Source organism: Dreissena polymorpha, chromosome 16 (genome assembly GCF_020536995.1).
Source record: "Dreissena polymorpha isolate Duluth1 chromosome 16, UMN_Dpol_1.0, whole genome shotgun sequence".
In the NCBI taxonomy this organism is placed as follows: domain Eukaryota; kingdom Metazoa; phylum Mollusca; class Bivalvia; order Myida; family Dreissenidae; genus Dreissena; species Dreissena polymorpha.
The window spans coordinates 22373052-22395112 of record NC_068370.1 but is presented as its reverse complement, the minus strand read 5'-3'; the positions used below and the strand labels follow the sequence as shown (position 1 = coordinate 22395112).

The 22061-nt window shown below is 39.6% G+C and overlaps 1 protein-coding gene across 2 annotated transcripts in view; it reads right to left on the bottom strand.

The window, feature by feature from the left end:
* The window catches only part of LOC127862222 (histone H2A deubiquitinase MYSM1-like), a 42214-nt gene that overhangs the window by 769 nt on the left and 19384 nt on the right, over positions 1–22061 (bottom strand). Inside the window, exons 6-14 of one of the 2 annotated variants that reach the window (XM_052401251.1) lie at positions 21708–21894; positions 18783–18913; positions 15562–15653; positions 15022–15090; positions 14206–14322; positions 12756–12942; positions 12180–12307; positions 8965–9097; positions 803–969 (exon numbers count right to left, since the gene is read on the bottom strand). In XM_052401251.1, coding sequence (XP_052257211.1) covers positions 803–969; positions 8965–9097; positions 12180–12307; positions 12756–12942; positions 14206–14322; positions 15022–15090; positions 15562–15653; positions 18783–18913; positions 21708–21894 — 1211 coding nt within the window. Of the gene's footprint in view, positions 1–802; positions 970–8960; positions 9098–9414; positions 9508–12179; positions 12308–12755; positions 12943–14205; positions 14323–15021; positions 15091–15561; positions 15654–18782; positions 18914–21707; positions 21895–22061 lie in introns of those variants that run through there. The other variant, XR_008040503.1, reaches the window with a different exon arrangement.

Sequence of the window (22061 nt, the reverse complement as noted above, 5' to 3'; positions counted from 1 at the left end):
TATTTTATTTTATTATCTTTATCCCCATAAGGGATATCTTTTGGATAGGCTTAAATTATCCACAATTAGGACAGAAAGGGATGAAACCATAAGGATTTTAGTCTGAATTTGTCAAAAAGTAAATAATTAAAATGACAATTAGTTGTTCATTGGAAGAAAAAAACCAATAATAGTGCATACACTATTCTGATTTAAACATGATCTGACAAAATATGTTGGGACTATATACAAGACATGCATTTTACTATGTTGCCCAATGCGGGTTGTTAAACAAAAATACAAAAATAACTGTGTTCTTTTCTAATCAGTGAATATCATGTAAGCATTACAAACACATAATTCTTTGCTGGCTCCCTTATTATAAATGCAAGTGAAATCTTGAAAAGCTTCTGGGTGATATCCGTATAACGAGAATTGCATGAGAGGAACTAATCCTTTGTAGATGCTAAGATGTTTTTAACAAAACTATCTACAGCTATGAGTTTTAAACATACCTCTGTAATCAAACACTTTTATTTGATATAAAATTTAACTTACATTTTGTCACAAACATTACTAATAACCCTTACCAAATTGTCAACTTTGTCCAATGGAAAATCATTCAGAAATGCTCAGATAACTAGAGATGAACAAGATGCTGCATTTGTTAACACAGAATTCCCCAGTCGGTGTCAGTTAAGAAATGTGGAAAAAGTTTGCTCCACATATTTTTAACATTTTATGCGGATAAACAGACAGACGGACTAAGCGTGACTACCTGTAATGAGTCAGTGCAATAATGTGACAAATTAAATCAACTCACCTTATCAAGACAGGTCATTCCAGGTCTAAACTTCAATCCCATGTCCACCTTGAGATTTGATGGGAACGTGGCGTAACTGGCAGCCAATTGTCGAGCACTCTGCGCTACAGTTAGCAGCTCATTCTCTTCACATGGGCATGTGCAGAAATCAAACTTGTACGGGATATCTAAATTTCAAGTATAAAGTCATTACATTCAATATATTCATATCATTGCATGATCAGCACTCAATACCCCATTTTTACCCATAGCGAAAATATTTATATGTAGCAATCAGATTCTATTTAAATAAACATAACATTTTAATATAAACAAGACTATATTGCCAGCAATATAAGTCCCCTACCGGCTCCACCATTGTCAGAAAAAAAAAATAGCAACCAAAATTTTTTATGTAGGATCAAATTGAAATGATGTGCATAATGTCTTTATTGCCATCTATCCATGGTTTAAGTTTCATGAAAAAAAAATAAGAACTTTTAAAGTTATTGCAGGATCCAGAAAAGTGTGACAGACAGACTGACAGACACACAGAGCGCAAACCATAAGTCCCCTCCGGTGAAACCGGTAGGGGACTAATTAGCTGGAGCCCACTAGCCATCAACCTCTGCTAATTTATATTCATAGGAAATAATGTGCATTTTTCTGATATGGCCCTCTATCAACATACTTAGTTTCATCAATCTAGCTAAAGTGTTATGTGTTGTTATCTCAGGATACAGATTTACAGATGGACGCACGGACAGAGAAAAATGAAATAAATTGCTTATAACTAATATGGCCCGCAATGCACACATTGCGTTTCATCCGCCTAGCTTGAGCACTGTTTGTGTTAACACAATATTCTGATGTAGGTTTCTATCACAACCACAATTTTTTCATAATGAAAACACTTAAACAAGAGGCGCAAGATGGCCCTAGACCCCTCACCTGCAAATAGGGCCTGGCTAGTATCCAACAAGCTGTTTGATACGAATATTCTTTAAAATATCTCTACCCCACATACCCAGTCTGGGTACATCTTGTCCTTATTCCTGAGTTGTCCCAAATCATTGTCCATGATTTGCAATTTTTTTTTATAGAAGACAGATATACCATGTTACAAACCAAGTACTTAATCCCTGACCCTTGCTGTTCCAAAAAAGATCGTGTAAGTTATTTACATTATAAGTCTATATTGATATTTGAATGGGCATGGCCAGTTTTGACCCCAGGAGCATAGTTTGAACATACTTTGTACAAGACCTCTATCTGATGTTTCTGACCAAATATCGAAGATCTGGGCTTGTGGTTTCAGAGAAAACCGATTTAAGTTATACATGTGTATATTGTAAGTCATTATAAGTAATGTAACCAATAGGGCCCAGCCAGTTTTGAAAACACGAGTATGATTTTAATAAACTTAGTAGAAGACTACTCTATAATGTTACACTGCAAACATTAAACCTCTGAACCTTGCAGTTTCAGAGGAAAAGATTCTACTTTTAAAATATATTTAAGCTCATGTGACCATAGTATGCAGCGGACTGAAAAGATTTCAATTTAAATGATTTATCAATTTCGAAAGAAGGTCACCCAAGGATCATTCTGATAAATGGTTCAAGAAAATCCGCCCTGATTTTTAGGAGATAATTTTGTTTAAAGCTAATTGTAGACGACACATACAACAAGAACACAAACCTTTGAGTGACAACAACCACAACAGTTAACTACACGCACTGTAGGCTAAGGAGGGGGGGGGCTAATAACATGCATATTCCCCAAATGGCGCTTTATCCATATACCAAACTTCATCAACCTAGCTTCAGTACTTTTTGAGTCATAGAAGAATCTGGATTCAGACAGACACAAATACAGACCGGGGATAAACCTACAGTCCTATCCAGTTATACCAGCAGACCAAGGATAAACATATTGTCCCCTCCAGTTACACCAGCAGACCGAGGATAAACCTATAGTCCCCTCCAGTTACACCAGCAGACCGAGGATAAACCTATAGTCCCCTCCAGTTACACCAGCAGTTGAGGATAAACCTATAGTCCCCTCAAGTTACACCAGCAGACCGAGGATAAACCTATAGTCCACTACAGGTACACCAGCAGACCGAGGATACACCTATAGTCCCCTCCAGCTACACCAGTAGACCGAGGATAAACCTAGAGTCACCTCCAGTTACACCAGCGGACCTCCAGTTACACCAGCAGACCAAGGATAAACCTATAGTCCCCTCCAGTTACACCAGCAGACCAAGGCTAAACCGATAGTCATCTCCAGTTACACCAGCAGCTGAGGATAAACCTATAGACCCCTCCAGTTACACCAGCAGACCAAGGATAAACCTATAGTCCACTACAGTTTCACCAGCAGACCGAATATACTGTAAACCAATAGTCCCCTCCAGTTACACCAGCAGATCGAGGATGAACCTATAGTCCACTAGAGTTACACCAGCAGACTGAGGACTAACCGATAGTCCCCTCCAGTTACACCAGCAGACCGAGGATAAACCTATAGTCCACTACAGTTACACCAGCAGACCGAGGATAAACTGATAGTCCCCTCCAGTTACACCAGCAGACCTAGGATAAACTTATAGTCCCCTCCAGTTACACCAGCAGACCAATGATAAACCTATAGTCCCCTCCAGATATACCAGCAGACCAAGGATAAACCTATAGTCTCCTTCAGTTTCACCAGCAGAACTAGGATAAACCTTTAGTCCCCTCCAGTTATACCAGTAGACCAAGGATAAACCTATAGTCCCCTCCAGTTACACCACCAGACCAAGGAGTCCTATAGTCCATTCCAGTTACACTAGCAGACCACGGATAAACCTATAGTCCCCTCCAGTTACACCAGTAAACCGAGGATAAACCTATAGTCCCCTCCAGTAACACCAGCAGACCAAGGATAAACCTAAAGTCCCCTCCAGTTATACCAGCAGACCGAGGATAAACCTAAAGTCCCCTCCAGTTACACCAGCAGACCTAGGATAAACCTTTAGTCCCCTCCAGTTACACCAGCAGACAGAAGATAAACATAAAGTCCCCCCAAATTACACCAGAAGACCGAGGATAAACCTAAAGTTCCTTCCTGATACACCAGCAGACCAAGGATAAACCTATAGTCTCCTCCAGTAACACCAGTTGACCGAGGATAAACCTATAGTCCCCTCCAGTTACACCAGAAGACTAAGGATAAACCTATAGTCCCCTCCAGTTACTCCAGCAGACCAAGGATTAACCTATAGTCCCCTCCAGTTAAACCAGAACACAGAGGATAAACCTATAGTCCCCTCCAGTTATACCAGCGACCGAGGATAAACCTATAGTCCCCTCCAGTTAAACCAGCAGACCGAGGATAAACCTATAGTCCCCTCCAGTTTAACCAGCAGACCGAGGATAAACCTTTAGTCCCCTCCAGTTAAACCAGCAGACCGAGGATAAACCTATAGTCCCCTCCAGTTAAACCAGCAGACCGAGGATAAACCTATAGTCCCCTCCAGTTAAACCAGCAGACAGAGGATAAACCTATAGTCCCCTCCAGTTTAACCAGCAGACAGAGGATAAGCCTATAGTCCCCTCCAGTTATACCAGCAGACGAAGGATAAACCTTTAGTCTCCTCCAGTTACACCAGCAGACCGAGGATAAACCTATAGTCCCCTCCAGTTACACCAGTAGACCGAGGATAAACCTATATTCCCCTCCAGTTACACCAGCAGACCAAGGATAAACCTATAGTCCCCTTCAGTTACACCAGCAGACCGAGGATAAACCTATAGTCCCCTCCAGTTATACCAGCAGACAAAGGATAAACCTTTAGTCTCCTCTAGTTACACCAGCAGACCAAGGATAAACCTATAGTCCCCTCCAGTTACACCAGTAGACCGAGGATAAACCTATAGTCCCCTCCAGTTACACCAGCAGACCAAGGATAAACCTATAGTCCCCTTCAGTTACACCAGCAGACCGAGGATAAACCTATAGTCCCCTCCAGTTAAACCAGCAGACAGAGGATAAACCTATAGTCCCCTCCAGTTATACCAGCAGACTGAACCTATAGTCCCCTCAAGTTACACCAGCAGACCGAGGATAAACCTATAGTCCCCTCCAGTTACACCAGAAGACCGAGGATAAACTTACAGTTTCCTCCAGTTACACCAGCAGACCGAGGATAAACCTATAGTTCCCTCCAGTTACACCAGCAGACCAAGGATAAACGTACAGTCCCCTCCAGTTACACCAGCAGACCGAGGATAAACCTATAGTCCCCTCCAGATATACCAGCAGACCAAGGATAAACCTATAGTCTCCTCCAATTACACCAGCAGACCTAGGAAAAACCTTTAGCCCCCTCCAGTTATACCAGTAGACCGAGGATAAACCTATAGTCCATTCCAGTTACACCAGCAGACCGAGGATAAACCTATAGTCCGTTCCAGTTACACCAGCAGACCAAGGATACACCTATAGTCCCCTCCATTTACAACAGTAAACCGAGGATAAACCTTTAGTCCCCTCCAGTAACACCAGCAGACCAAGGATAAACCTATAGTCCCCTCCAGTTACACCAGCAGACAGAGGATAAACCTATAGTCCCCTCCAGTCACACCAGCAGACCAAGGATAAACCGATAGTCATCTCCAGTAACACCAGCAGTTGAGGATAAACCTATAGTCCCCTCCAGTTACACCAGCAGACAGAGGATAAACCTATAGTCCACTACAGTTACACCAGCAGACAGAGGATAAACTTATAGTCCCCTCCAGTTACACCAGCAGACCGAGAATGAACCTATAGTCCACTACAGTTACACTAGCAGACTGAGGATAAACTGATAGTCCCCTCCAGTTACACCAGCAGACCTAGGATAAACCTATAGTCCCCTCCAGTTACACCAGCAGACCAAGGATAAACCTATAGTCCCCTCCAGTTATACCAGCAGACCGAGGATAAACCTATAGTCACCTTCAGTTACACCAGCAGAAGTAGGATAAACCTTTAGTCCCCTACAGTTATACCAGTAGACCGAGGATAAACCTATAGTCCCCTCCAGTTACACCACCAGACCAAGGATAAACCTATAGTCCATTCCAGTTACACTAGCAGACCACGGATAAACCTATAGTCCCCTCCAGTTACACCAGTAAACCGAGGATAAACCTATAGTCCCCTCCAGTAACACCAGCAGACCAAGGATAAACCTATAGTCCCCTCCAGTTACACCAGCAGACCGAGGATAATCCTATAGTTACCTCCAGTTACACCAGCAGACCAAGGATAAACCTAAAGTCCCCTCCAGTTATACCAGCAGACCGAGGATAAACCTATAGTCCCCTCCAGTTACACCAGCAGACCGAGGATAAACCTTTAGTCCCCTCCAGTTACACCAGCAGACCGAGGATAAACATAAAGTCCCCCCAAATTACACCAGCAGACCGAGGATAAACCTATAGTTCCTTCCTGATACACCAGCAGACCAAGGATAAACCTATAGTCTCCTCTAGTTACACCAGTAGACCGAGGATAAACCTATAGTCCCCTCCAGTTACACCAGAAGACCAAGGATAAACCTATAGTCCCCTCCAGTTACTCCAGCAGACCAAGGATTAACCTATAGTCCCCTCCAGTTACACCAGCAGACCGAGGATAAACCTAGAGTCCCCTCCAGTTAAACCAGCAGACAGAGGATAAACCTATAGTCCCCTCCAGTTATACCAGCGACCGAGGATAAAACTATAGTCCCCTCCAGTAAAACCAGCAGACAGAGGATAAACCTATAGTCCCCTCCAGTTAAACCAGCAGACCAAGGATTAACCTTTAGTCCCCTCCAGTTATACCAGCAGACGAAGGATAAACCTTTAGTCTCCTCCAGTTAAACCAGCAGACCAAGGATAAACCTATAGTCCCCTCCAATAACACCAGTAGACCGAGGATAAACCTATAGTCCCCTCCAGTTACACCAGCAGACCAAGGATAAACCTATAGTCCCCTTCAGTTACACCAGCAGATCGAGGATAAACCTATAGTCCCCTCCAGTTAAACCAGCAGACAGAGAATAAACCTATAGTCCCCTCCAGTTATACCAGCAGACTGAACCTATAGTCCCCTTCAGTTAAACCAGCAGACTGAGGATAAACCTATAGTCCCCTCCAGTTACACCAGCAGACAGAGGATAAACCTATAGTCCCCTTTAGTTATACCAGCAGACCAAGGATAAACCTTTAGTCTCCTCCAGTTACACCAGCAGACCGAGGATAAACCTATAGTCCCCTCCAGTAACACCAGCAGACCAAGGATAAACCTATAGTCCCCTCCAGTTACACCAGCAGACAGAGGATAAACCTATAGTCCCCTCCAGTCACACCAGCAGACCAAGGATAAACCGATAGTCATCTCCAGTAACACCAGCAGTTGAGGATAAACCTATAGTCCCCTCCAGTTACACCAGCAGACAGAGGATAAACCTATAGTCCACTACAGTTACACCAGCAGACAGAGGATAAACTTATAGTCCCCTCCAGTTACACCAGCAGACCGAGAATGAACCTATAGTCCACTACAGTTACACTAGCAGACTGAGGATAAACTGATAGTCCCCTCCAGTTACACCAGCAGACCTAGGATAAACCTATAGTCCCCTCCAGTTACACCAGCAGACCAAGGATAAACCTATAGTCCCCTCCAGTTATACCAGCAGACCGAGGATAAACCTATAGTCACCTTCAGTTACACCAGCAGAAGTAGGATAAACCTTTAGTCCCCTACAGTTATACCAGTAGACCGAGGATAAACCTATAGTCCCCTCCAGTTACACCACCAGACCAAGGATAAACCTATAGTCCATTCCAGTTACACTAGCAGACCACGGATAAACCTATAGTCCCCTCCAGTTACACCAGTAAACCGAGGATAAACCTATAGTCCCCTCCAGTAACACCAGCAGACCAAGGATAAACCTATAGTCCCCTCCAGTTACACCAGCAGACCGAGGATAATCCTATAGTTACCTCCAGTTACACCAGCAGACCAAGGATAAACCTAAAGTCCCCTCCAGTTATACCAGCAGACCGAGGATAAACCTATAGTCCCCTCCAGTTACACCAGCAGACCGAGGATAAACCTTTAGTCCCCTCCAGTTACACCAGCAGACCGAGGATAAACATAAAGTCCCCCCAAATTACACCAGCAGACCGAGGATAAACCTATAGTTCCTTCCTGATACACCAGCAGACCAAGGATAACCTATAGTCTCCTCTAGTTACACCAGTAGACCGAGGATAAACCTATAGTCCCCTCTAGTTACACCAGAAGACCAAGGATAAACCTATAGTCCCCTCCAGTTACTCCAGCAGACCAAGGATTAACCTATAGTCCCCTCCAGTTACACCAGCAGACCGAGGATAAACCTAGAGTCCCCTCCAGTTAAACCAGCAGACAGAGGATAAACCTATAGTCCCCTCCAGTTATACCAGCGACCGAGGATAAAACTATAGTCCCCTCCAGTAAAACCAGCAGACAGAGGATAAACCTATAGTCCCCTCCAGTTAAACCAGCAGACCAAGGATTAACCTTTAGTCCCCTCCAGTTATACCAGCAGACGAAGGATAAACCTTTAGTCTCCTCCAGTTACACCAGCAGACCAAGGAGAAACCTATAGTCCCCTCCAATAACACCAGTAGACCGAGGATAAACCTATAGTCCCCTCCAGTTACACCAGCAGACCAAGGATAAACCTATAGTCCCCTTTAGTTACACCAGCAGATCGAGGATAAACCTATAGTCCCCTCCAGTTAAACCAGCAGACAGAAAATAAACCTATAGTCCCCTCCAGTTATACCAGCAGACTGAGGATAAACCTATAGTCCCCTCCAGTTACACCAGCAGACAGAGGATAAACCTATAGTCCCCTTTAGTTATACCAGCAGACCAAGGATAAACCTTTAGTCTCCACCAGTTACACCAGCAGACCGAGGATAAACCTATAGTCCACTACAGTAACAGCAGCAGACCTAGGATAAACCTATAGTTCCCTCCAGTTACACCAGTCGACCGAGGATAAACCTATAGTCCCCTCCAGTTACACCAGCAGTGGACTAACTATGCAGTGCTACACAATGTAAATGTAAAAAAATTAATCATATAAAACTGTGATTACATACTATAATTTCGGTCTGGAGAGATTTCGTCGCTCACTGTGAGGCATGTGACCTGGGAACTGACACTAGAATTACCCGGATTGTACGGGGTCACTATCACACCCACAAAGTGGTCACCACCTTTCGCAAACCACTCCTGAAAATGCAGAAAGAATGTGTGTCATTTGTTATCTGAAGAGCTTAAATTGTGTTATTGTTTTAAACTGTGGTATAAGTACATGATAATTTACTTACTGTCTATTTAAAGTAACAATCACGCTAAAAAATATTGAATATTTCGTAAAATAAAGCTAACACATACAAAAATCATTGTTCCTTTTAGCACAATGCAAAATTTCAATGTTAGATGTTGTCTGGTAACATTGATTAAATGAGATACAAAATGCTCGTTTTTATTTTTTTGTGTCACAAATAATTCAATTTTTATTTCCCGCGAAATATCCAAACATTTACGGGCAAATGCGAGCTTGGATTCGGTCAGAGTCGGAAGCATGACGCTGCTCTCATGAGTAATCTTTATGTCAAGCCGAAATGAGTTCTGGGTAACTGGAATATAGCGAAGGCGAAAATGGTAGATTTCTTGGATAGCTTGTATTTATAGCTTGTATAAACTAGAAATGGCCCGGCAGAGGCCGACGCGTATCCCCACGCCGAATGTTTGACCTAGGTGTGCCCCAGGGTTGGTAATGGGGCCATGCATAGCTGAGATTGACCATATTGTCATAAGAGAAGTTCAGTATCAATTTGAAGTGAATCGGTGTAGAAAAGAAGAAATTATAGTAAAAGGCAATTTTGGGTGGGTGTGGTCTATGTGGGCGGGGCCCCAGGGTTGGTAATGGGGCCATGCATAGTTGAGATTGACCGTATTGTCATAAGAGAGATTCAGTATCAATTTGAAGTGAATCGGTGTAGAAATGAAGAAATTATAGTAAAAGGCAATTTTGGGTGGGTGTGGTCTATGTGGGCGGGGCGCCCCAGGGTTGGTAATGGGGCCATGCATAGTTGAGATTGACTGCATTGTCATAAGAGAAGTTCAATATCAATTTGAAGTGAATCGGTGTAGAAATGAAGAAATTATAGTAAAGGCAATTTTGGGTGGGTGTGGTCTATGTGGGCGGGGCCCCAGGGTTGGTTATGGGGCCATGCATAGTTGAGATTGACCCTAATGTCATAAGAGAAGTTCAGTATCAATTTGAAGTGAATCGGTGTAGAAATGAAAAAATTATAGTAAATGGAATTTTTTGGTGGGTGTGGCCTATGTGGGCGGGCGCCCCAGGGTTGGGATTGGGGCCATGCATAGTTGAGATTGACCCTAATGTCATAACAAAAGTTCAGTATCAATTTGAAGTGAATCCGTGTAGAAATGAAAAAATTATAGTAAATGGAAATTTTTGGTGGGTGTGGCCTATGTGGGCGGGGCGCCCCAGGGTTGGGAATGGGGCCATGCATGGTTGAGATTGACCGTATTGTCATAAGATAGGTCCAGTATCAATTTGAAGTGAATCGGTGTAGAAATAAAGAAGTAAATGTAAAATAACCTAAAAAAATGAGTGATAATTTCTGACGCGGCCCCACCCCAACCGCTATTACTTTTGACCCAGGGGTCAGATCAAAATTCCAAATAGTGCAGGGTCGCACATATGCTCATAGCTACCATGTGTGTAAGTTTCAAGGTTCTAGTGCTTTTAGTGTAGGAGGAGATAGTGGCCAGGACGGACGGACAGACAGACAGACAGACAGACGGACGGACGGACGGCGGAGATAACCACAAATAAATAACCATTGTATGGTACTGTTTGTTGTTGAATTTTTTTATATAGCATAATACAGTACATATGTAGTATTGGTGAGCTTGATAGTGGCTTTAACAGTAAGATAAACAAGAGCTGTCAGAGGACAGCGCGCTCAACTATTCAAGTGCTTGACAGTATCACGTAAGCCATCATAGGGAAATTGTTCATATTCAATTATTTATTAGACGATCTTTAAAACAAAAAAAAGGGAAAAAAAAAATTGGGGGGGTAGGGGGGGTGAGAGGGGGGTATAATGTGGGGTGTGGTAATTTATTAGATGATGTTTAAAAAAAAAATGGGGGGGGGGTAGGGGGGGTGGGGGTGAGAGGGGGGTATAATGTGGGGCGTGGTAATTTATTAGAGGATGTTTTAAAAAAAAATGTTTGGGGGGGGGGCGGGGGGGAGGTTGGGGGGGATTCTGGGTAGGGGCATGGGGTATTGTTTGGGTGGAATCCATTGTGGTATTCAGGTAAGTGTTGTTTTGTCAAAGTAATAATTAAATGTGATCATAAATAAAGAAGTTATGGCAATTTAAGCAAAATGTTCAATTATCTAAGTGTAAAAGGGGCCATAATTACCGTATGTCAAAATGCTTGATACAGTGGTCTGCTCTTGTTTATAGGTTGGGTTCATGTTGGTTAACAAGTATGCAACATATAAAAGCAATATGTCAAAGGATATAGGAAATATTTGGGGTAGTACGCAAACTTTAACATAGATTTATCAATAATATGCATATTCTAAGTATAAAAGGGGCAATAATGATGACAAAATGCTTGATAGAGTTATCTGCTCTTGTTTATAGGTTGGGGTGATGTTGGTAAACAAGTATGCAAAATATGAAAGCAATATGTCAAGGGACAATGAAAATAAATGGGGCAGTACGAAAACTTAAACATTTGCTGCATATTCTAAGTGGAAAAGGGGCTATAGTTATGACAAAATGCTTGATAGAGTTGTCTGCTCTTGTTTATAGGTTGGGGTCATGTTGGTAAACAAGTATGCAAAATATGAAAGCAATATGTCAAGGGACAAAGAAAATATTTGGGGTAGTACGAAAACTTTAACATTTTCACGCTTACGCAGACGCTAACACCGACGCTGGGGTGAGTAGCTCCACTTTATATATTTTATATATAATAGTCGAGCTAAAAATGTTGCTCATTTGGCATTTTAAAAATCTTTCAAAATCAGTTTAGTTTTTAGTATAATTAAACATTTTAAGTATAGATTGTTTTGAATTATTTAATTGAAATCTGGTAGTCACTGGTATTGTTATGTTAATGTTAGCATAGTTATTATTTAGAGAGGGAAAAAATTAAATTAAATTTTCTTTGTGAAAAACCGAATACTTGAACAAAATGAACTCAAAGATTAAATAAGAAGCTTTGCATACCAGTATTTATATGGGTCCTGGTAGCCTACCTGGAATTTGAGCTGAGTTTCAATGTCCCTGATTGAGGGGTCTGGTCTGAAACAGGGGTGTGAGTGGTACCAGCCCACCACATCCATCCCTGCCCCCTGGATCTCTTCACTTGCCTGGGTCTGTGACACTAATAGCAGGAAAACATGTGCTCATGAAAATGAGGTCGAAAACTGGGATAATGGGCCTGGGAAAGTTCATTTAGAGTCACAGATACACAGATAGTGATCGGAAAAATGAGGTCTAAATCTGGAACACTTAAGTATGAAATATGGGGTAAGAAAAAGCACCCTGCACATTTATCAACTAAAATAGTGCTGTTCTTTTATGTTTTGTTTTTTTAAGTAAAAATAAAAACTTGCAAAATAAATACCTTCTGGAACAAAAATAAATATAAAATCTACCATTAAACATGGTAATGACAAAAACATTCAGAATGCAAAAATCCCATAGTAGCATGGTACTTTTGCGCAAAAAGGACTGCAAATAATTGACCCCAAACCAGTTATTTATGAAAGGAGCTTATTATCAGTGATTTGACGCTTGGTCAACAACCGCCAGAAGAAAGACCTCATTACCTGGATCCATCTCACACTGTAGCCCAGTGCTGATGCTGTGACATGGGGTTGCCATGGTGATGGTCAGTTTGCCAGTGTCCGGTGAGAACTGACCACCCAGCATGCCAATGACCTCTGTCTTGCAGATGTGGCTATGAATGTCCATCACCATGAGAGATGAGCAGCAGATCTCCACCAGGAATGGGGCCTGACCATGTAACAGACAGCATGCTGTCATAGTACTGGCTTTCATAATAAACATTTTCAAACCCATTAGCACAAAGATACGTATATTGTCAGTCCTGGAGTCCCTTAGAAAATAAAATAAAATTTAATACCTTTCATACGTGAGTAAAACCTGAACAGACTGCGAGTAAGTCCCAGACTTTTCTTGTTTAATACTAGTAGCATATAGCCATTTTTACTTTGCTCTGAGTGGGAAATGGTTAATAAATTTCATTTTTTGTTGTTTCAAATAATATTTCAGTGATATCATGACACCATTTAAAAGAACCTTAAGTCTGATATTGAATATATGGTTTGATTCAAGTCAAAACCTGAATACAAATGAACAATGGTGCCTGATTGTTTGCTGATTTTTTTAGCATTTAAAATTCCCAGTTTGTATGTTTTTTACACCTCTCTATAGCCATATAGCCAGTGGTCACACTGACTTTGTACTTTATTCAAAATATAAAACAAGGCTATTGTCATGCAATATGGTCCCCTACCAGTGAAACTCCACCATTATCAGATTTTTATTTATTTGTTTTTTATTTGTTGCCATAGCAACCAGAATTTTTGATGTAGGAACAAAATGAAATGACGTGCATAATCTCCATATTGCCATCTTTCCATGTTTCAAGTTTCATGAAAAAATATGAAGAACTTTTAAAGTTATCACAGGATCCAGAAAAGTGTGACAGACTGACTGACTGACTGATTGACGGACACACAGAGCGCAAACCATAAGTCCCCTCCGATTTCACCGGTAGGGGACAATAAATCAACAACACACATAAACCAGGCAAATAAGAAAACAAGCAATGTGTTTGTGAAACATTATGTCCCCATAAATTTGACCTTTGACCTTGAAGGATGACCTTGACCTTTCACAACTCAAAATGTGCAGCTCCATGAGATAAACATGCATGTTAAATATCAAGTTGCTATCTTCAATATTGCAAAAGTGTACATTAAATTAGCAATTTTTACCCATATATTTGATATTTGACCTTGAAGAATGACCTTGACCTTGACTTTTCACCACTCAAAATGTGCAGCTCCATGAGATACACAATCATGCATGTCAAATATGAAGTTGTATCTTCAATATTGCAAAAGTTAAGGCAAATGTTAAAGTTGGAGCAAACAAACACACAAACCAACCAACCAACAGACAGGGCAAAAACAATATGTCCCCACTATAGTTGGTGGGGGACATAAAAACAACAACACATAAATCCCTTACAGGTCTCTCTTCAGTGAATGGCAGGCAAGGTATCAGCTTGAATGGATCGTACACCCGTCTCTTCACACTGACACACTTTGTTGCTCCATTCTCATTACTTTTCTTACCCTCAGTGTGCTGAATAATGATATAAGTATTATTGTTTAAGTACATCTGGGGTTTCTGCTCTTAGATAACTTGTTAAGTTGAAGCAAGCAAGTACCATATAAATTTAAACTTATAATATAAACATACGCAAAAACAAATATAAAAATACATTGGGAACCAGAAATATGTAAGACTGAACATTCAGCTAACAAAAAAATCGCTATGTCCACAAACCCTTTTAATACTAACGTCATAATTCTAAAGACTGAAAACCAGACCACTACAAGCGTGATCAGTATTTTATCACTTAATATTACAAGTTGATTACAACAAACAACAGACTTTTATCGAATAGCATGTAAATATATGTCTGTTAAATGTGAAAGTAAGAAGTGGGGAACTGCTATGCCAGACTTATCAAACGTGGCTAGTTTCATAGTTGGAGGACCTATATACATGTAATATTAAATTGCCCATGTACAGAGTTTTAAAATAATGTAAATGTTTTAATTCCAGAACAATATAATGATATATTATTTAACATTTTAACAATCATTTGATTATTATTTAATGAAAGCATGTATTATTTTATACAATTCAGTAGGCATTGATTCATTTTTTTCTACATATGATGCTTGTTTGAAGAAAAGGAAAATTTTGTAAAAAACTTGTTTATGAAAAAGTAAACACATTATGTATTTCCTCGACCCCTGTAAGGCCAATTCTTACTTCAATAGTCTTTTCCATAACTGCATGCCAGGCACCAAGTGGTGATAACGCTTTTCTTTTCTTAGGACGCTGAAATAGTGAAGTAAATTAAAAATTGGTTCATTACCCTTAAAAAATTATGTGGTATGTGTTTAAACAAAAGTTTCCTTCGTTAAAATCCTTTGGACAAAAAGTGCTATTGTACTGCAAGTAACAATGTTCAACGTTTAAACCTATTTATTTGAGCATGATTGTATTGAGATGCCTTTGAGATTATTACTTGGCCAAACAAGAACTTGGTGTTCTTTATTTTAAGCAGATATTGAGAATGCTCTGGAGAGGGATTGTACCTTCTGATTGTCATGGGGATACTTGTGTTACTATTCTGTACATTCATTCTATAATACATTTGGTAAAATAGCTTTTCCATTATTGATTTTGGACACATTTGGGGCAAATGTCCAAATGATTTTCCTGCATCACAAAAGATAAACAAGAGCGGAAGGAGAACAGAACACTCGATTGTTCTAATATTGACCTTTTACAGTAAACTATACATACCATGGATTCTCGCTTTTCTATGCAGACTTTAGAGCCATAATCACCAGCTGTCAACCAGAGTGCAGGCCGTGGATTCTTGTAGGCAACCTGGCCTGAAATATATGACAAAATGAAATAACTTATTTCTTGAAATCTGGCCTCATATTTAGGACATAAAAAATCACTTCTTTGAATTGTTCCTAAAATATAACTGTCTTGAAGTGTAAATATATTAGAAATTATGATATTTGTTTTACATACTATACAACAAACATTGGGTCTATTAATTTTTTTATAGGACTAGGGTAACTTGCCCTTGAGTCAACCTCGCCCTTAAGTCGGACATTTTTATCTATGTAATGTTCAAAGATCAGTTTTGTTTAGCATGATTTGTGACGTTATAACGAATACTTTACCCTTCATACTCAAAATAAATAAAATTTCGAAATAAAATGTTATCAAATATTATCTCATGATGAATTTGTATTTGTTACAGTATTAATAACTTCTGGTGACAGAAAATTCAGAATTTTCAATTATCGATTATCTTTATACATGTACCATCGGCATTTTGGTACGTTATGCTTCACATCATTCACAAATGACTTTATATTGAAAACATAACCTTATTCTATAAAAATGAAAGGTAATTTTCAGTTGTTCTAATATTGACCTATTGCTCAGTTGTATAGGTTTTATAGTAAAAAATGAATAACAACTCAATTAGCCCTTGAGGCGAACGCAATTCGCCCTTATGGCGAACATGCGTTTATGTACTGGCAGAGGCATACGGATGACAATTTACAACAAATTCATTCAAACTAGAGCTTTGTCACAGACGTGACAAATACCCACACATGCCGCATTGACACATAATATTTTGCATGTTGTCTTCACAAAAAACAGCGGACACTATGCTCAATTTTTAAAACGCACTAAGTGACCCCTTGACCTAGTTTTTGACCCAGAAAGGCCCATGTTCTAACTTGGCCTTGAGATCATCTCCATAAAACTTCTGACCAAGTTTGGTGAAGATCGGATGTAAACTACTTGAATTATAGAGCGGACACCATGCTGAATGTTAAAAACGCACTAAGTGACCCCGTGACCTAGTTTTTGACCCGGCAAGGCCCATGTTCAAACTTGGCTTTAAGATCATCAAGATCCAACTTCTGACCAAGTTTGGTGAAGATCAGATGAAAACTACTTGAATTAGAGAGCGGACCACATGCTGAATGTTTAAAATGCACTAAGTGACCCTGTGACCTAGTTTTTGACCCGGCAAGGCCCATGTTCGAACTTGGCCTAGACATCACGTAGATACAACTTCTGACCAAGTTTGGTGAAGATCGGATGAAAACTACTTGAATTAGAGAGCGGCAAACATGCTGAATGTTTAAAACGCACTAAGTGACCCCGTGACCTAGTTTTTGACCCGGCAAGGCCCATGTTCGAATTTGGCCTAGACATCATGTAGATACAACTTCTGACAAAGTTTGGTGAAGATCGGATGAAAACTACTTGAACTAGAGAGCGGAAAACATGCTAAATGTTTAAAACGCACTAAGTGACCCCCAGACCTAGTTTTTGACCCGGCAAGGCCCATGTTCAAACTTGGCCTAGACATCATGTAGATACAACTTCTGACCAAGTTTTGTGAAGATCGGATGAAAACTACTTGAATTAGAGAGCTGACACTTAATACGGACTGATAGACAGACCGACCGACCGACCAACCGACAGACAAGTTCACTCCTATATACCCCCCTAAATTTCATTTGTGGGGGTATAATTAACATGACTCAATCTATAAAGAATCCAATAGCTCACAAACAACAAGGATCGCATAATGTTTTATCTTTGTATTTCTGTACTTTTCTTTGTTACCCCCAGTGCTACAAATGGTTCCGTTGTTGTAAAGGTCGGATAGACACTACAAGTGACCATGTCAATTTTCCTCTTTTAACAACTCATTTTCGTCAACATGTTGACAAAAGAGTACACTTAAAAGATCAATACAGGACTGTTATTGTGCAATTTACATTTTAATAATTATAGGAAAAGGATAACCAAATAAATTCTTAATACAAATCTGTGTCCGTGTTAAGAGCGAATGTGTCCGACTCATGGGCAAAGTCAGTGGGTATTGTTATTCAACTATTTTTCAATGAAAATAAGCTGGGAATCAAATAATTATTTGTAAAATAGACTCCCATGATATTGTAGTTAAAAGCCTGCTTAAGCTGAGTCCCGGCTTTGATCACAAAGCTTTGTATTATAAACTTATACCGCTAACCCGTCCGACTCAAGGGGGAGTTACCCTATTGTCCAAAAACATTTTTGGAGCAGAATGAAAATGAATGACCCAAACTGAAGAAATGAAATGGCAAGATACTTTGAAATTGCAGATGTACAGCAAACAAATACATAAATGGAAATACATGTACATGTATTTCTTGTAACTAAATGATTTAGTCCTATGTAGGAAAAAAGATCTTAACACTGCTCCAGCTAGGATTTGAAAAGGGTAGGGAGGACTTTTTTTGTCAAAAGGGCACTTTCGACGCGCAGTATTTTGTCAAAAGGACATTTTCTAATAATTGTTAGAATATATTATTCTCATTATTATTAAACCATTAAAGTGTCTTCAATGAGGAATGAATTAAATTAAATTAATAAGGGATTAATTAATAATCATATGTAAAAAAGAATAAAAATTGTTTCTTTTTTAGTGGGGAAGAAGGGGGGGGGGGGCTTAGGAAGGGCAAGGCAGACCGCATTTCGAAAGGGCAGAGCGCCCTTCAATTGAGGCCTAGCTGGAATACTTCTTAAGAAATAGTATGTCATATCTTCCTGGCATGTAATTTCCTGCTATATTTGGGACTCATCCAGTACCACTGACATCGATCTCAATGGAAAAAGCTAGTAAGTTAAGCATACGAGCCTTACCGTGGGGAAACAGGACTTAATGCATATGTGTGAAGTGTCTTTCCAGATAAACTTGTGTAGTTTGCAAAGGCTTATATGGGACGGGACTTTCCGATTACATGGTATTTTTCTTTACAGAAAGTCTCTTTTTAGCAGAAAGCCAGTTTAGGCAGAAAGTGTTGTCCCTGATAAGCCTGGGTGGATTGCACAGGTTAATCTGAGACATCACTTTACGCACATACATAAAGCCCAGTTTTACCACAAAATGCCTCGTATGTATCTTAGCCTTGGGTGTTTTGGAAATGGTAACCTACTGCAGCCAAAGTTGATGGCCCCGATGGCTTCTAGGTAGGCATGCACTCGCCCAATAGAATTCACGTCACCACACTTCTTGAGTCCTGATCTCACTGAAGTCTTGAACAGGTAGGACGGCTTGCACTTCTTCCTATACAACCATTGTTGATAACTAGATACATGTATATGTAGATTTGTTGTTGTGCATCAAACAATATACGATTACCCTTTCAGGGTCTTCCCCAGGCCATTTAAGCGCCCCTTGCTGGGGCGCTTGAATTTCGAAATCATAGTCCCCGGGGCGCTTGAAATTTTCCGATCAGTGTATTCTTCAGTAAAAGAAAGTGGAGATTGTCCAAAAAAATCAAGGTTTCCCTATCAGTGTATCAATATTCCCTGTTTAAAAATAGCACTCGGTACCTACTTTCACAAGTTATCGCCATAAACACCACATGGGGTAATGGATAATCCACTGATAAGAGAATAGCATGACGCGCGTATCGATTATTCTAGCCACATTACACAGTCATCTAAATGCTGACAAGGATGTATCTGTTAACTTTCCAGTCGTCAAACTGTGAAGTTCATCGTCCAATCGGTTACGCGAATGCTTATGAGGGCGGGGTTAACTATCGACCATTATTTTTGATTGACGTCGGGAATGAAGTAAGAGTTTATCGCAGCTTGATTAGCAAGCAGTTGTACCATTTGAGTAATATAAAACCGGTAATTAGTACAGTACAGAACATTAACGACGGTTTCGGGCATCATCATCACACCTTTTTACTGTAAACAAGTGTTACCTATGACTCATAATTAATACGAGACATTAATTGCAAGTAGTAAACAATTAATTATATAGCGGTTACAATTATGTGATAACAATTTATTTAATTCCAGTACATGTATATTTCAACATGTCCATTTATAGAACTGATTCACCTTGTTTTTCTGACATTTATTCGACACGTAATGAGCTTTAACAAATTTTCGTTGAATTAATTACGTACACTTGTAAATGTTTCGTCCGATAATCGATAGTTAGAAGACTAATGATGGCAACCGGCCGTGATCCTCGTGGACGTGAATTTCATGCATAATTCCGTCAAAACATTTATTCGACTTGTAAAAGTGTGTAAACAAATTATCGTTGAATTTATAACGCAACGGTTAATATTTGTTGAAATCTCAAATGGGAATAATTTAATTTGTAATCCGAAACCCATTACCGTAAGTCGATGTTAACGCGTTTTTAATCCGAAACACACTTCCGAATGTAAATGTTACCGCAACGTTAAATATTTTTGCTTCAAATTAGCAGTGCAAATTTATTTTGTGTCGAATCTTTTTCTCAATTAAAAAGAGCGCGAAAATTATGCAGCATGTACAACGTCGCGTCTATTGCATACAAATGGCGTGTATTGAGCGTTTAACAAGCACACAACACGCATATTCAGAGGCAATATTTCATCAAATCTATAAATAGTCACTGAAAAAATGGCAAGGTTTGTGTTAAAGAAATAACTGAAAGCTTTTATCGTAAATATTTACCAGAAAGAGATTGAAAAAAACGGAATAAACGGGATTATCGGGTAATAAATAGAAACTTGAAAAATAGTAAGTATACAGTAATAGAGTCGGGTTGAAACGGATGTATTGGGGAATCGTTCGAGTCGGGATTTAACTATCTGTGCGGAAAAGTTTTAAAACAATTAAACAATATAAAAAAATATATTTAAAAATGACTGGGGGATTTTTTTGAAGAGTCAAAGCGCACCAAATGACGTCTTTTGACGCTGTTTTTCTTTGAGTTATAACGCACCACAGAACGTGAATTGACACGTTAAATTAAAAAAAAATCAACGTCAGGAGGGGACACCCCTCCCGAACCCACCCCCGGGGCGCCTGAACAAATTCCTGGGGAAGGCACTGCCTTTCACTAGGTATGACATTTTCTAGCAATAATGTAATAATAGAAGCCTATGCCAGGTCTTGCATAGCCTGAGGTTCACTCCAAAATTTTGTCTCAGGAAACCAACATTACAGCCTTGGAAATTTAAGAACTCACACAATTGTAGTTATGGAGGTTCAAATTTCCAAATTTGTAGTCATGAAAGTTCAAAAGTTCAAAATTGTTTTCATAGAAGTTCCCTAGAGCATGAAAACATGAATATACCTCTTTCACTGATTGTTATTTTGGCAAATATACACCTACTAGAAAAAACCTTTTAAAAAAATTGAACTTAAACTTATTTCAAAGTTCTCTTCTTATATGCCTAGGACTTTTGTCATGGGATATATAATGATCTGTCAATACTTCAAATTATGAGCAAAACTTCCAAAACCTGAAGATATGCAGATAAAAATTCAAGTTTTAGACATGGTAAGCAATCAGAGTTCTGTTGAACATAAAATGAAGAGGGAATTTGAAAGATATTGCCAGGGACTAGACTAGATCTTAATTACAATCATGTCAAAGGAAAATAATTTTGTCAGCTATGTTAAAGGGCAGACAACTCAGGAATGTTGAGATAACTGGGAATGATAAAGTGTCTTTTCCATCTACACGTCATGGTGATGAGATAATAATTTGAAGTTTCCTTTTAATTACTAACTTGAAGAGTAAGTTCACTTCATAAATGTATTACACTTGATTCAGACTTCCCAAAAGCAAAAATAAAAAACTTGAAAATGTGTGAATCACTAGGGATGCCTAACACATCTTGTTTTCGTGGTGATGACATAATTTAAGTTTCCATTCAACTGCTTGAGAAAAAGTTCGCTCCACAAACATACTAAATTTTATGCAAACAAACCAACCAACAAACTAACAAACCAATCTAAAAAAACTGACTCCAATATAGTCCTTAGACAATTTTTTTGAAATTTCTATGCAGTGTTATAACAACTTTCAGCTACAAGTACGTCCAATACATTAGCCGTACCATGCCTCGAGGATGTAGTTACGGATCCTGAGATATCTCTCCGGTGTTCTCAGTCCGCGGTACTCAAAGAACTCCTTGAGAACTTCACGCTCTCTGTCAGACACCTGGTCATCAGGCGCCATTACCAGCTCCTCAGTTGGGACCGGGAAATGTACGACCTCATCTGACACTGTGATCACCACGTTTGCTGGTGATAACACATGCAATATAATACAAGAAAATCCCAATTTCAAAAAGCTGATTATCACCAGCTACTGTATGAGGACAAAAAAGAACAAACTTATGATTATAAGATTCTATGGTAAACATTCAGCAAGCCATGAAACGAAAAAAAAAGAGAAGTTTACACATTTT